This window comes from Bufo bufo, chromosome 2, assembly GCF_905171765.1.
Source record: "Bufo bufo chromosome 2, aBufBuf1.1, whole genome shotgun sequence".
Taxonomy (NCBI): Eukaryota; Metazoa; Chordata; class Amphibia; order Anura; family Bufonidae; genus Bufo; species Bufo bufo.
In genome coordinates, this window is record NC_053390.1 from 142,480,520 (window position 1) to 142,496,337 (window position 15,818).

General features: G+C 46.3%; 1 protein-coding gene across 1 annotated transcript in view; it reads right to left on the minus strand.

Annotated features, from left to right (window-relative positions):
- The window catches only part of MCTP1 (multiple C2 and transmembrane domain containing 1), a 796,241-nt gene that overhangs the window by 775,205 nt on the left and 5,218 nt on the right, over positions 1 to 15,818 (minus strand). Inside the window, exon 2 of the mRNA XM_040421550.1 lies at positions 8,175 to 8,177. Coding sequence (XP_040277484.1) covers positions 8,175 to 8,177 — 3 coding nt within the window. The remainder of the gene's footprint in view (positions 1 to 8,174; positions 8,178 to 15,818) is intronic.

The following is a 15,818-nucleotide window of genomic DNA, read 5'->3' on the forward strand; positions in this document are numbered from 1 at the left end:
AGAGAAAGTGCGCTGGAGTATAACAATGGCTGTGTGCAGCCGGTATATTTGTCTATTCAGAACAAGGTACGGACAAGTCCTGTGGGATCCATGCCTGGTTCATTTTAATGAACGTGAGCTTGTCCACATAGGCTGTGGACAGGCGGCTGCGCTTGTCTGTGATAACGCCCCCTGCCGTGCTAAACACACGTTCAGATAATACACTGGCTGCAGGGCAGGCCAGCACCTCCAAGGTGTAAAGGGCAAGCTCAGGCCATGTGCCCAATTTGAAGACCCAGAAGTTGAAGGGGGCAGATCCATCAGTAAATACATGTAGGCATATGCACACGTACTGTTCCACCATGTTGCTGAAATACTGCCTCCTGCTAATGCTACTTTCACACTGGCGTTTCTGGGTCCGCTTGTGAGATCCGTTTCAGGGCTCTCACAAGCGGCCCAAAACGGATCAGTTTAGCCCCAATGCATTCTGAATGGATAAGGATCCGCTCAGAATGCATCAGTTTGCCTCCGTTCAGCCTCCATTCCGCTCTGGAGGCGGACACCAAAACGCTGCTTGCAGCGTTTTGATGTCCGCCTGACGATGCGGAGCCAAACGGATCTGTCCTGACTTACAATGTAATTTAATGGGGAAGGATCCATTTTCACTGACACAATATGGTGCAATTGAAAACGGATCCGCCTCCCATAATTAATATTTATTTTTTTGTTCATGGTAATGCAAACGGATCCATTCTGAACAGATACAAGCGTTTGCATTATAGGTGCGGATCCGTCTGTGCAGATACCAGACGGATCTGCACCTAACGCAGGTGTGAAAGTAGCCTAAGACGTTCCGTATCAGCTGGTGGTGCTGGTTGTTGTGGCGTGCTGACAAAGCTTTTCCACATTTTGGCCATGCTAACCCTTCATTCTGAGGTGCTGGCGGTGCCCCAGCTGCGTTGGCGACTTCTTCATTCTCCTCTGTCTTCGCCTTGTGCTTCCACTGAGCCCCCACTGTCAGATGTGAATGCCATCAGCAGCGCGTCTACCAGCATGCGCTTGTACTCACGCATCTTGCGATCACGCTCCAGTGACGGAATTAAGGATGGCACTTTGTCCTGTAGTAGGGATCCACCAGGGTGGCCAGCCAGTAATCAGCACTGGTTAGAATGTGAGCAACTCGACAGTCGTTGCACAGGCACTGCAGCATGTAGTTGCTCATGTGTGCCAGGCTGCCCAGAGGCAACGACAAGCTGTCCTTTGTGGGAGGTGTATCGCCTGTGTCCTCTGTATCCCCCAGCCACGCTCCAGTGATGCCCATGAGCTGCTTTGGGTGCCACCCTGCTGTGGACACGGTTCCTCCTCCTCATCATCCTCTCCTCCTCATCCTCCAGAACTGTGCCCTGGCTGGACAGTTGTGTACCTGGCCTCTGTTGGTGCAGGAACCCACCCTCCGAGCCACTTCTGAATGACTGGCCTGATAACAGTGGAAATGATCCCTCTTCCTCCTCTTCCTCTTGTGCCTCATCCTCTTCCATCATCGCCCAAAATGTTTTTTCAAGGAGACATAGAAGTGGGATAGTAACACTGAGGACGGCATCATCGGCACTGGCCATGTTGGTGGAGTACTCGAAAGAGCGCAACACGGCACACACGTCCCGCATGAAGGTCTACTCGTTGGTGGTGAAGTGGTGCTGTTCCACAGAGCAACTCACCCGTGCGTGCTGCAGCTGAAACTCCACTATCGCCTGCTGTTGTCTCTCTAGCATGTGCAAGGTGGAGTTCCACCTTGTGGGCACGTCGCATATGAGGTGGTGAGCGGGAAAGCCGAGGTTACGCTGCAGCGTAGACAGGCGAGCAGCAGCGTAGACAGGCGAGCAGCAGCAGGGTGAGAACACCGAAAGTGTGCACAGATGGCCCGCACTTTCTGCAGCAGCTCTGACATATCGGGGTAATTTTTCAGGAACCTCTGCACCACCAAATTCAGGACATGCGCCAAGCAAGGGATGTGCGTCAAACCGGCTAGGCCCAGAGCTGCTACGAGATTTCGCCCGTTATTGCACACCGCCAGGCCGGGCTTGAGGCTCAGTGGCACCAACCTCTTATTGGTCCGTTGTTCCATGCCTGTCCACAGCTCCTGCGCGGTGTGGGGTTTTCCCCCCAAACAGATGAGTTTCAAAACTGCCTGCTGTTGTTTCCCCCTGGCTGTGCTGAAGTTGGTGGTGAAGGTGTTACACTGACCGGATGAGGAGGTGGTAGAGGAGGAAGTGGAGTAGGAGGAGGAGGCAAAGAGAAACGTCCTGCAATCCTTGGTGGCGGAAGGACTGCTATCCGCCTCAGGCCCAGCCGCCACTGCATTTACCCAGTGTGCAGTAAGGGAGATATAACGTCCCTGCCCGTGCTTACTGGTCCACGTATCGGTGGTTATGTGGACCTTGCCACAGATGGCGTTGCGCAGTGCACACCTGATTTTGTCCGCCACTTGGTTGTGCAGGGCAGGGATGGCTCTCCTGGAAAAGAATGACAGCATTTTAAAGGCCAGGAATTTTTAAATGCTGGCATTCAAGGCCAGCGATTGCGGGTAGGTAGGGGGGTACTTCCTCTTTCTCTCCATTGCTTGGGAGATGGACAGCTGAACGCTTCCATGGGACAGTGTGGAGATGCTTGGTGATGGTGACGGAGGTGGTGGCGTTGCTGCCACATCCTCTGTTTGCGGGGTGGCAGGTGCCACTGTCACTCCAGAGGGGGAGGAAGAGGTCGAGATTGCAGCAGAAGAGGAAGCAGGAGGAGCCTGAGATCTTTTGTGGTTTTTGAGCTGTTTACTCCACTGCAGCTTGTGCTTTGCATTAAGATGCTTGGTCATGCAGGTTGTGCTCAGGTTTAGAATATCTGTAAAGAATAAATCAAGGCAACTGGACTTACTGTAGATTTCTTGAAAACGTTTCACTCGTTCTTCCAACGAGTTGCCTTGATTTATTCTTTACAGATATACCATGACCTGGATAAATGAGAACCTTCACAGACTCAGGTTTAGAATGTTTATGCCTCGCTTCAGGCTCCGACTGCACAGCATGCAAACCACTTGCGTCTTGTCGTCAGCACATTGTCTGAAGTACCTCACAACAAGAAATGGGAATATGTCACGCACCAATCTAACAGATGGATTAACTATATTAATTTCCCTGTCACGTATGCAGTGCAGGTGTACCTCTCACAAAAAATGGGTATATGTCACCCTCCGAACTAACAGACAGATTAACTATTATATTTTTGTGTCAGGGGTACAAAGATGGTGGAATGCATTGACAAAAAAATAGCTATAGGTCACCCACAGAATTAACAGCCAGATTAATTATTATATTTCTGTGTCCGGGGTGCAAAGCTGGTCTATTGCACCCACAAAAAATTATTATACTGTAGGTCACCCACAAAACAAATAGTCAGATTCCTAATACTGTCCCTCACTTCAGCTGCCTGCTTCCTGTCCCTGCACTACTCAGAGCTGATCGGCGGTGCAACACGTGATCCAGCTTTTATAGAGGCTGGATCACATGATGCAACGGCCAATCACAGCCATGCCATTAGTAGGCATGGCTGTGATGGCTTCTAAGTGCCTACCGCTTAAAAGCTTGTTGATTGGCTGCCCTGCAGCCTTTCAACAAGCTTTATTAAATGCCCGAACACCGAACTCGAACTTTTCCGGCAAAGTTCCGTTTCGGGTCCGTGTACCCAAAATCGTAAAGTTCGGTACGGACTAGTCACTCTGGCATAGTTAGGGCTTTTTCACACTTGCGTTGTTGTGTTCCGGCATAGAGTTCCGTCGTCGGGGGCTCTATGCCGGAAGAATCCTGATCAGGATTATCCCAATGCATTCTGAATGGAGAGAAATCCGTTCAGGATGCATCAGGATGTCTTCAGTTCCGGACCGGAAAGTTTTTTGGCCGGATAAAATACCGCAGCATGCTGCGCTTTTTGCTCCGGTCAAAAATCCTGAACAAGGCCAGGTCCGGAATTAATGCCCATTGAAAGGCATTAATCCGGATCCGGCCTTAAGCTAAACGTCATTTCGGCGCATTACCGGATCCGACGTTTAGCTTTATCTGAATGGTTACCATGGCTGCCAGGACACTAAAGTCCTGTTTGCCATGGTAAAGTGTAGTGGGGAGCGGCGGAGCAGTATACTTACCGTCCGTGCAGCTCCCGGGGCGCTTCAGAGTGACGTTAGGGCGCCCCACGCGCATGGATGACGCGATCGCATGGATCACGTCATCCATGCGCATGGGGCGCTCTGACGTCATTCTGGAGCGCCCCGGGAGCCACACGGACGGTAAGTATACTGCTCCCCCGCTCCCCACTACTACTATGGCAGCCAGGACTTTAATAGCGTCCTGGCTGCCATAGTAACACTGAACGCATTTTGAAGACGGATCCGTCTTCAAATGCTTTCAGTTCACTTGTGGTGTTACGGATCCGGCGGGCACCTCCGGCAAATGGAGTACACGACGGATCCGGACAACGCAAGTGTGAAAGAGGCCTAATAGTCATACAGATGCTAGATATCCTCCTGTCCTATTTCATTCCAAGCTCTTTAAACTTAGACCTGTAGTTCAGCCAAGGTGGATTTTGTGAATGAATGTAATGTCAGTAGGTAGTGACAGACATAGACAGTGAGCCCTAACTGGAACCCCGCACCCTTCCCCTGCTTACTTGCAGTGCAAGCTATAGGTAGCAAGTCCACAACTGGAGAAACAACACTAAACGACAAGACAGGAAGACAGAGTAGTATAGAAATGGGTCAGAAGCAGGAGGACAACAAAGTACCAAATTGACAGAGAGTAGTCTAAAAGCCAAGCCGAAATCACAACCAGACAAGAAACTCAGTGCCAATAGGTTAGACTGAGAGTGGTCAAAAAACAAGCCGAGGTCAGAACACAAGTAATCCAAAAATACACAAACAGGAACCAGGAATGCAGCTAGTGAGTCAGAGAATGTCACTGGCAAAGATGTATGGCCAGGAGGGAATTTAAATAGAGCGCCGAGTCACTGGATCATAACCTGATAGGTCCATGGACTATTCGCTCCATAGCACAGGATACAATGCACACAGCAACTGGGCTACTGGGCTGTCACTCAACCCGCTGCCAATCTCACCCTGCACGCTCTGGGGAGAAACAGATCATTACACGCTGTTGCTAGGGACGCAACCACATTATCGGGGGGCATAGCAGCCATGCTGAAGACAGAGAATGCAGCGCTGGAGCCCAGACAGGTACGTTTGTGACATTACCCCCCTCTTCAGAGGGGCCACCAGACCCTCAACATGGTAAGCAGGCTTCAATGGAAATTTTAAATGGAACTTCCTAATTAGGCGAGGAGCATGAATGTCCTGAGCAGGCACCTATGTTTTCTCCTCAGGACCATACCCCTTCCAAAAGTACTGCAATGAACCCGAAACCTTCCAGGTGTGAAGAATCTTCACCTAATACTCTCACCCAAAATTACCATTGGATTAGGATGTTTAGGTGGAGAAATAACAGGAGGAATGTATTTTTTTTTAGCAATGACTAATGGGAGACATCATAATGTCACGGCTGTATGTGAGCAACAAGAGCATGCACAGAAAATAGAGCTACTGACCAGACCCAAACTAGGGAGGATAAAGGGTTACCCCTGTCAGACCCTCGAAAGCTCTCCCTATGCTGCTAAGCCCATGCCCGGATCCAAATGGTGGAAGGAGGCATGCCCGCGTACCTAAGACTGATGAGCACTGTAACCCCTACAATAGTGGAAGGGGCACGGCCACCGGTGCCCTGCTCAGTATATGGAGGGAACCGTGGTCGCCTCGGATCCAGTCAGAAAACACACAGATACACAACAATGTCTGCACACTTAGCTGAAGGGGCTGAAGTGAAGACGGATCCAAAGACAGGCTGGCAATATCCGGAGTACTTGCTGCAGCAGAACACAGGTCCAGTGAAAGGATAGCATGCAAGGGAAGATACTCAAGCAAGAGCTACAACCCAAATGAGAAATATAATCCACACCTACAATAGGAGGAGGGGGAATATAAAGGCAGGGAAATCAAACGCAGCTGGGAGGAAGGAAACAGAAAACTCCTCCCAGCTCTAGTAGTGACATCATCACAGGGGTGGAGAAACAGAGCTGTGAGAACGTCCCAAAGCTCTGGTAGTGACAGTACCCCCCCCCCTCTACGGGTGGACTCCGGACACCCAGGACCCACCTTCTCAGGATGAGCCCTATGAAATGCCCTGATGAGGCGAGTGGCTTTAATGTCCGACACCGGAACCCACATCCTCTCCTCAGGACCATAACCCTTCCAATGAACGAGGTACTGGAGAGAACTGCGGACAATGCGAGAGTCCACAATTCTGGAAACCTCAAACTCCAGATTGCCATCAACCAAAATCGGAGGAGGAGGCAAAGAGGAGGGTACCGTGGGCTGGACATATGGTTTTAAGAGAGATCTGTGAAATACATTATGTATCTTCCAAACCCGTGGAAGATCAAGACAGAAGGCAACAGGATTGATGACTGACAAGATTTTATAAGGCCCAATAAACTTGGGACCCAATTTCCAGGAGGGAACCTTCAGTTTAATATTTCTTGTAGACAACCACACCAGATCACCCACACTCAGGTCCGGACCAGGCACACGTCTCTTATCAGCCACACGCTTATACTTCTCACTCATCTTTCTAAGATTACTCTGAATCTTTTGCCAAATGGTAGACAAAGACAAGGAAAATCTCTCCTCCTCAGGTAAACCAGAAAGAGCCCCTCCCGAGAATGTCCCAAACTGCGGATGGAACCCATATGCACCAAAGAATGGCGACTTATCAGAAGATTCCTGACGACGGTTGTTCAGAGCAAACTCAGCAAGAGGGAGAAATGAACACCAATCCTCCTGGTTCTCTGCCACGAAACAGCGCAAATATGTCTCCAGATTCTGATTGAGGCGCTCAGTCTGACCATTCGACTGCGGGTGAAAAGCAGAAGAGAAGGACAGCCGAACCCCCAGGCGAGAACAGAAAGCCTTCCAGAACCTGGACACAAACTGCGTGCCTCTATCGGAAACAATATCAGAGGGAATGCCATGCAATTTAACAATATGGTCGACAAAAGCTTGCGCCAACGTTTTAGCATTGGGTAAACCAGGGAAAGGTACGAAATGAGCCATCTTGCTAAAACGGTCCACCACCACCAGGATCACCGACTTCCCTGAGGAACGAGGAAGATCCGTGATAAAGTCCATGGACAGGTGTGTCCAAGGACGGGAAGGTATGGGTAACGGGAGAAGGGAACCTGAAGGCCGTGAACGAGGGACCTTAGCGCGAGCGCACGTCTCACAAGCAGCCACAAAACCCTCCACCGACTTACGAAGAGCCGGCCACCAAAATCTCAGAGCAATGAGATCTACCGTGGCTCTACTCCCGGGGTGACCAGCAAGAACAGTATCATGATGCTCCTTGAAGAGTTTGTGACGTAGCTCAGGAGGCACAAACAACTTCCCAGAAGGACAACGGGCAGGTGCCTCAGTCTGGGCAGCCTGGACCTCGGCCTCCAAATCAGAATATAGAGCAGAAACAACTACCCCCTCCGCCAAAATGGGACCCAGGTCCTCGGAGTTTCCTCCTCCCGGAAAACAGCGAGAGAGAGCATCAGCCTTCACATTTTTGATCCCAGGGCGGAATGTGACAACAAAATTGAATCTGGAGAAGAACAGAGACCATTTGGCCTGTCTCGGATTCATACGCCTGGCCGACTCCAAGTATGCCAGATTCTTATGGTCGGTAAAAACGGTGATAGGGTGCCTGGCCCCCTCCAACCAATGGCGCCATTCCTCGAAAGCCAACTTGATGGCCAACAACTCCCTATCTCCCACATCATAGTTTTTCTCTGCCGGGGAGAGTTTTTTAGAGAAAAAGGCACAGGGTCGCCACTTGGCAGGAGAAGGGCCCTGGGACAAAACCGCACCCACACCCACCTCGGAAGCATCCACCTCAACAATAAAAGGTAAGGAAACATCGGGATGCACCAAGACGGGAGCAGATGCAAAACTCTCTTTAATCTTAGAAAAAGCTGCAAGCGCCTCCTCCGACCAAGAGGAAAAATCCGCCCCCTTTTTTGTCATGTCAGTGAGGGGTTTGACAACAGAGGAATAATTCAAAATGAACTTTCTGTAATAGTTCGCAAAACCCAGAAAGCGCATCAATGCCTTCTGATTCTCAGGAAGCTCCCACTCAAGTACAGCACGGACCTTCTCCGGATCCATGCGAAAACCAGAAGCAGAGAGGAGAAAACCCAGAAATTGAATCTCCGATACCATAAAAACACATTTCTTCAGCTTGGCGTACAATTTATTTTCCCGCAGAATCTGCAAAACCTGAAAAAGATGATCCTGATGGGTCTGAACATCAGGGGAAAAAATCAAAATATCATCAAGATACACCAATACAAATTTCCCCATTAAATGGTAGAAAATACTGTTAACAAAATGCTGAAAGACGGCCGGAGCATTCATCAGGCCGAAAGGCATAACGAGCTTCTCGAAATGCCCGTTAGGGGTATTAAAGGCCGTTTTCCATTCATCCCCCTCTCTGACCCTGACCAGGTTGTACGCGCCTCTCAAATCCAATTTGGAAAAAACCTTGGCCCCAACAATTTGGTTGAAGAGGTCCGGGATCAGAGGAAGGGGATAGGGATCGCGAATCGTGATACGGTTCAGCTCCCTAAAATCTAGGCAAGGTCTCAGAGAGCCATCTTTTTTTTTAACAAAAAAAAACCCAGCGGCAACAGGTGATTTTGAGGGACGAATATGCCCCTTATTGAGACTCTCGGAGATATAGGTTTGCATTGCGATTCTTTCCGGTTGTGAGAGATTGTAGAGGCGAGCTTTTGGCAGCTTGGCGCCGGGAATGAGGTTAATGGGACAGTCAAACTCCCGGTGAGGAGGTAGCTCCTGAACACCGCTCTCGGAAAACACGTCCGAGAAATCAGAGAGAAATGATGGCACAGTTTTAGTAGACACCTCTGCAAAAGTCGCTGTAAGACAATTCTCTCTACAAAAGTCACTCCACTCATTTATTTGCCTTCCTTGCCAATCAATAGTGGGGTTATGTCTAGTGAGCCAGGGTAACCCCAAAACTAGAGGAGAAGGCAATCCGTTAAGGACAAAACAAGATATATCCTCCACATGAGTGTCACCTACAGCTAACCGGATATTGTGAACAATGCCCTTCAGACATCTCTGTGAGAGTGGAGCAGAGTCAATAGCAAAAACAGGTATATCCTTTTCTAATGTGCAAACCTGAAAACCATGCATGGCTACAAATTGAGTATCAATAAGATTGACGGCCGCTCCACTATCAACAAAAATCTCACAAGAAATGACTTTGCTCTCTAGCGCCACCCTGGCAGACAGGAGAAAACGGGAACTGCAGGTCAGAGGAAAAGCATCAATTCCTACATCAACTTTGCCCAAAGTAGCAGATGAAGCAGAGTTTGATGATTTACCTTTTGAGGTTTTTCTCTTATTATCGCTCTTAGTACAGTTCAAGAATCTCCTAGACGGACAAACATTTGCCAAATGACCTATGCCCCCACAACAAAAACACACCATACTCTGAGGACTAAATCCTCTTTTATCAGGGGCAAGTCGACCTAGCTGCATGGGCTCCTCCTCAGAGGGGAGCGAGACAGGATGAGGCCCCTGCACACTGAATGAGTCCGCACCACTGCCCCTAGACTGACAATGGCTGGACAGAGAGGTCTCGTTTCTTTCTCTTAGACGCCTGTCAAGGCGTACCGCCAATGACATGGCAGACTCTAAGGACGTTGGTCTCTCATGGAAAGCAAACGCATCTTTCAATCTCTCTGAGAGACCATGACAGAACTGACTCCGGAGTGCAGCATCATTCCAACCTGAATCAGCTGCCCATCTCCGAAATTCAGAACAATAAAGCTCCGCAGACAGTTTGCTCTGGCTTAAAAAACGTAAGTTAGATTCGGCCAGAGCAACACGATCCGGGTCATCATATATCTGCCCCAGGGCCACAAAAAATCCTTCCACGGATCGAAGGGAGGGATCCCCTGATGGCAGCGAAAAAGCCCAAGTCTGAGCATTACCCCTGAGCAGGGAGATGACAATCCTCACCCTCTGCTCCTGATTACCAGAGGAATGTGGACACAAGCAAAAATGGAGTTTGCATGCCTCTCTGAAGCGAACAAAACTCTCACTGCCCCCAGAGAACGTTTCCGGAAGTGAGACCTTTGGCTCGCAACAGATTCCATGGGCCGGAGCAGAGCCCAATGCTTGAAGCTGAGTCATAGATTGACGGAGATCCGCTACCTCCAAAGAAAGACCCTGCATGCGGTCAACCAGGCCAGAAAGCGGATCCATGTCAAAAAAGACGGTTTTGGTGGATTATAATGTCACGGCTGTATGTGAGCAACAAGAGCATGCACAGAAAATAGAGCTACTGACCAGACCCAAACTAGGGAGGATAAAGGGTTACCCCTGTCAGACCCTCGAAATCTCTCCCTATGCTGCTAAGCCCATGTCCGGATCCAAATGGTGGAAGGAGGCATGCCCGCGTACCTAAAACTGATGAGCACTGTAACCCCTACAATAGTGGAAGGGGCACGGCCACCGGTGCCCTGCTCAGTATATGGAGGGAACCGTGGTCGCCTCGGATCCAGTCAGAAAACACACAGATACACAACAATGTCTGCACACTTAGCTGAAGGGGCTGAAGTGAAGACGGATCCAAAGACAGGCTGGCAATATCCGGAGTACTTGCTGCAGCAGAACACAGGTCCAGTGAAAGGATAGCATGCAAGGGAAGATACTCAAGCAAGAGCTACAACCCAAATGAGAAATATAATCCACACCTACAATAGGAGGAGGGGGAATATAAAGGCAGGGAAATCAAACGCAGCTGGGAGGAAGGAAACAGAAAACTCCTCCCAGCTCTAGTAGTGACATCATCACAGGGGTGGAGAAACAGAGCTGTGAGAACGTCCCAAAGCTCTGGTAGTGACACATATATCCTGAGCGAGGAAGGCAACTGAAGACGAAAAGATCCCAGATATTATTCTATATGGTCCAATAAACTTAGGCGCAAGTTTTTCGAGATGGTACTCAAACCAAAAATAAGTTATGCACCACCTTAGTTATGTGAAAATTGACCAAGCACCACTAGCTGTTTATACTCATTTGCATAACTTTTTCCAGTTGTTCTTTTTTCATTTTTCAGTAGTAAAGTACTAGGTTACAGATCCTGCGAGCGTGTGAAAAAAAGTGACATTACCCAGTGGTTTGTTACCCACTGTGAAAAGGGACTGGCATAATGGCTTATATCCTGTGGGGTGTATAATATGTTTAATGGTATAGAAATGCAAGGAATATGTATAATCAGATAAATGCAAAATCAAGTTTTATTTTTCTAAATAAAATGTAATTATAGCTACTATAACATTAGGTAAAGCTTTTACAAATTGTCATCTACCAATATACAGTACCATTATCATGGTTTAAAAATGAATGCGAGAAGTGCTAAGCTTTTCTAAGAAGAATGAATTAAGAGCCAAGTAAAAGGCAGAAAACATCTGAAAAGGAAGTTAAACTTCCCAAATAATAACATAGGATCTGAGGGTGCTCATTATACAGTCTCAAACTTGTGACATTTTCATAAAGTGCTTATGAAACTTTAACATTTACAGACCAGTAAGCACTTTCCTCCACACTGGAAGAGCTGGTAGAGCTCTGTGACTGTTAAAAAAATGTAGAAAACTGTTTAATGACAGACTAATGTTTTCGACAATTTGATTTTCTATAAGGCAGGATTGCATATTGCATATTGCAAAATTACCTCAAATTTAGCAGATTTAAGAGTAACTTTTTTTCCTGTAAGCCAATAGTCAATATAAAGTATGGCCAGACCCCACCATAAGAAGTAGTACTGCTTTAACACGTGAGGAATATGCTTGCCCCCGATTAATGAGAGCAGCAATGACTAGGGTTGCATGCTGTCTGCTCAGAAGGAGAGAAGAAGAGGAAATAAAAAAAGGAGATAAAAGCACCAATAAGCAACATATTCTGCAGAAAACGGTGCTCACTGCAGGAGAGCAGCAGAGACAAAGAACATGAGAAAAGGGAGTCCCCCTCTTTCTAGCAATCTAATCCAGGCATGCTCAACCTGCGGCCCTCCAGCAGTTACAAAACTACAACTCCCATCATTCCTGGACAGCCTACAGCTATCAGCCTACAGAAGGGCATGGTGGGAGTTGTAGTTTTACAACAGCTGGAGGGCCACAGGTTGAGCATGCCTGATCTAATCTATCTACAATACATACATACATACATAGGAGAGCGGCTTAACAGAAGTTGATAGTAATGATGTCAATCACAATATAGTCTCACCGACATTAAGCAGCTAACTAATAAAGCACTATGAACAGTTCAGAAGTTTTCATTATAAGACTTTGCTTCAAATGCACCACTGTTCATATCAATTACTTAGAACATTTTAATTGGATTTAATTCAGTTTTTTTATTACATCGCTAAATTCAAACATCCATGAACATGCTATCCATTAGAAAACTACTGATTGTTTTATGACTGTCTGCATAGATAATAAAGCAGCTGATGAGCACTCAAGACACTGTCTCTCTCACTCTCACTCTTTCTCATTCTCCGAAATTGAATCACACAAGTTGGTTTAGGTGGAATCAGACATTTTAGAAATTTTTGAAAAGTTCAGGTTGAATTTTCAAATTTTAGAATCAATCTGCTCATCTCTAGTGGCAGCGTTATGTTGTGGGGCTACTTTGCTGTTCGGCCTTGGAGATGACAACCTCTAGGGTCTTCCTCTGTTGCACAACGCATAAAAAACACACCTGTCCGCAGTCCTGCTGATGCTCTGTTGCTGGCTGCTTCCAGACTCCTCAGGACCAGGAATCAGCAGGTTCTCATGAACATTGCAAAGGGTTCAGCAGTCACAGTGGCTTGAACGGTACATCACTGCTATTATGTAATCTTTAAAATATGCAACCTCTCTGCTTACACATTAGTGTACTGAATAGCAATGAACAGGCCATACAGCAATGCTTGTGTTAAAACATTTACAACTCTTTTTAAATATTTTTCATTATTATTTATTTATCACAATCCTCGATATTTGAAGCAAGTAAATAATTATTAGGCCTCCAAAATGGAAGGTTGTCCAGAAGCACCAGCCCACTATCTAGTTTCTACATTTTATTATACCCATACTACAGGCTGGATAATCAATCAATCAATGAAGCAAGAAGAATGAAAAAAATTATTATGCCATAGTAACATAGTTTGTAAGGCTGAAGACATCCTTCCATCCAGTTCAGCCTGTTAGCCTGCAAAGTTGATCCAAAGACAAGTAAAAAGCCAATGATCCAATTTTCCTCATTTTTAGGGGAAAATAATCCTTCCTGAATCTGAACAAGTAATCAGAATAACTCCTTGGAACAATAACCCAATGACCCCTGAAATCTACCCCTCTTGAATTCCTTTATTGTACTCACCATCACCACCTCCTCAGGCAGAGAGTTCCATAGTCTCACTGCTCTTACCGTAAAGAATCCTCTTCTATGTTTGTGTACAAACCTTCTTTCCTCCAGATGCAGAGGATGTCCCTCGTCACAGTCACAGTCCTGGGGATAAATAGATGATGGGAGAGATCTCTGTACTGACCCCTGATATATTTTTTTTTTTTTTTTTTTTTTTTTTTTTTTTTTTTTTTTTTTTTATAAATATTTTATTGTTATAATACAAAAATTTAAATCCATATTACATACTTGATATTATAAATTCCATAGATCCGCCAATTCTGATCTGTAAACATAATTGACAATAATTTCATGCAGATATCCATAATATGTCAGTATTTGAAAATCAAAGGGAGGTCTCCTACTGGGGAGGGTGACAGGGCTCACCCGACATCCTAGGCTTGATAATGCAAGTGGAAAAAGCAACCCACTTAGCCCAGGTTCTCCATTCGCTACAGGGATAGGGGCCCGAAATCCAGACAGCCGCCCGGCAGCGAGCGCCGCTCGCGCACGCCCTCCCCCAGACACGGGCAAGTACGAGCGGAAGGACTGGCACTCATGTGGCCGATCGCTTTATGCTCACATGCTGCCTAAAGGCGAGCTTGCAGCGATCTTTAATCGCAGGCATTTGATAAAGCAAAAACCAGAGAGGGGAGTCCAGCAGTCTTTTACCACAGTGGTAGAAACCCACTCGTATATTTTACTGCCTCATCCCCATATGATTAAGTCAGCTATCGGTTGCATGGTTCACCATACTTTGCGTTTATTCGCATTGATATTTCATGCGACAGAGAACTCGAACCGAGTGTCACTCAGCAATTAAAAAGGATATAAGCAAAAAACAAAGCCAGATACCTGCTCTGTCTCTTAAAATGAGCACATAGTAGCGCGCCCACCGCGTGTGTCACCTCCCTGCCCGCAATCGAGCCCCATGTCTGACGGGAAGAGCCGTATCCCGAGCCGCGCCCGATATCCGGGCACCTCCAGACCTCGAGCCACGGTCCCCTACCCATGTACCGCTCGATATTATACCTGGATAAAAAATGTTTTACCATTATTTAATACCGGGAAGTCCCCCCTCTTTCAGTCCTGGAGACCCTCCCATGCTTCCAATATACCTCCACATTCTTAATCAATATAATACATACAGAAAAGCCGGACAGCTAGAATTTTCCCCAACTCACCCCATAAACCCACCCCCCCCCCCCACCTTGCAGGGAAAAAAAAGAAAAAAAAAAAAAAAAAAAAAAAAAAAAAAAAAAAATAGACATGATATATTTAGACATAGTTATTAGCTCTCCCTTCAGTTATATTTTTAAGCTAAATAACCCAAATTTTGATAATCAAAGATCATCAAAAGATTCCAGATGAATCTTCTACCAGTATACAAGTTTAAACCTAATTATTTGGTACAATGGGTACTAAGTGTGCCCACTAGACTGCCCCCAGACAGCACAAGCAGTCATTTTCCATGAATGGAAGAAGATACGCTACTAATGTTCCTTATCCTTTGCTTTAATAAGCCAGGGGGAGTCATTTTATTACAGTTGAAGATTTGGTGTTTTATTAAATGTTCCAAAATGCATCTTCACTCACTTGGACATTAGCATTCACTATATCCTAAGGGTTGTATACAAAATGTGTTTTGAGATCTGCCATTAACATGTATAGGGTATAAACTTTGAATCACATCATTGGGCTCCTCGAATATATTGTAGCACTTAATTATATTGCATTTAACATCTCTTAAGTTGAAAACATTAATGCCTTAGTGACCAGCCTGTTTTGGGCCTTACCAACCAAGCGTTATATTCATTTTGGAGTAAATTACGCTTTTTGATCGCTTGTTATTACGTTTTTTCAGTGGCTACTAAGTATAAATGAGCAATTCTGTCATTTACATTTTTTTTTATGGTGTTTATGCGACAATACCAAACATATGGGGGAGATTTTTTTTGCTGTTTTTTACATTGAAAAAAAAAAAAGCTTTTTTTTTTTACTGGAATTTTTTATTTATTGAATGAACGTGTTTTTTTACTTTTTTTTTACCACTTAATAGTCAACATTTTGATTTATTTTAAAATACAATGCATTGCATTTTAATGTCAGTGCTTTACTGACATTGACCAGCAGGCGGCGCCAGAGAGGAAATACTCAAGGCTGGTTTGGGGCCTATATCAGACCCAAACCAGCCCCTACACATCGCATTTGTGGGGTGCTGATGGGAGATTAAAAA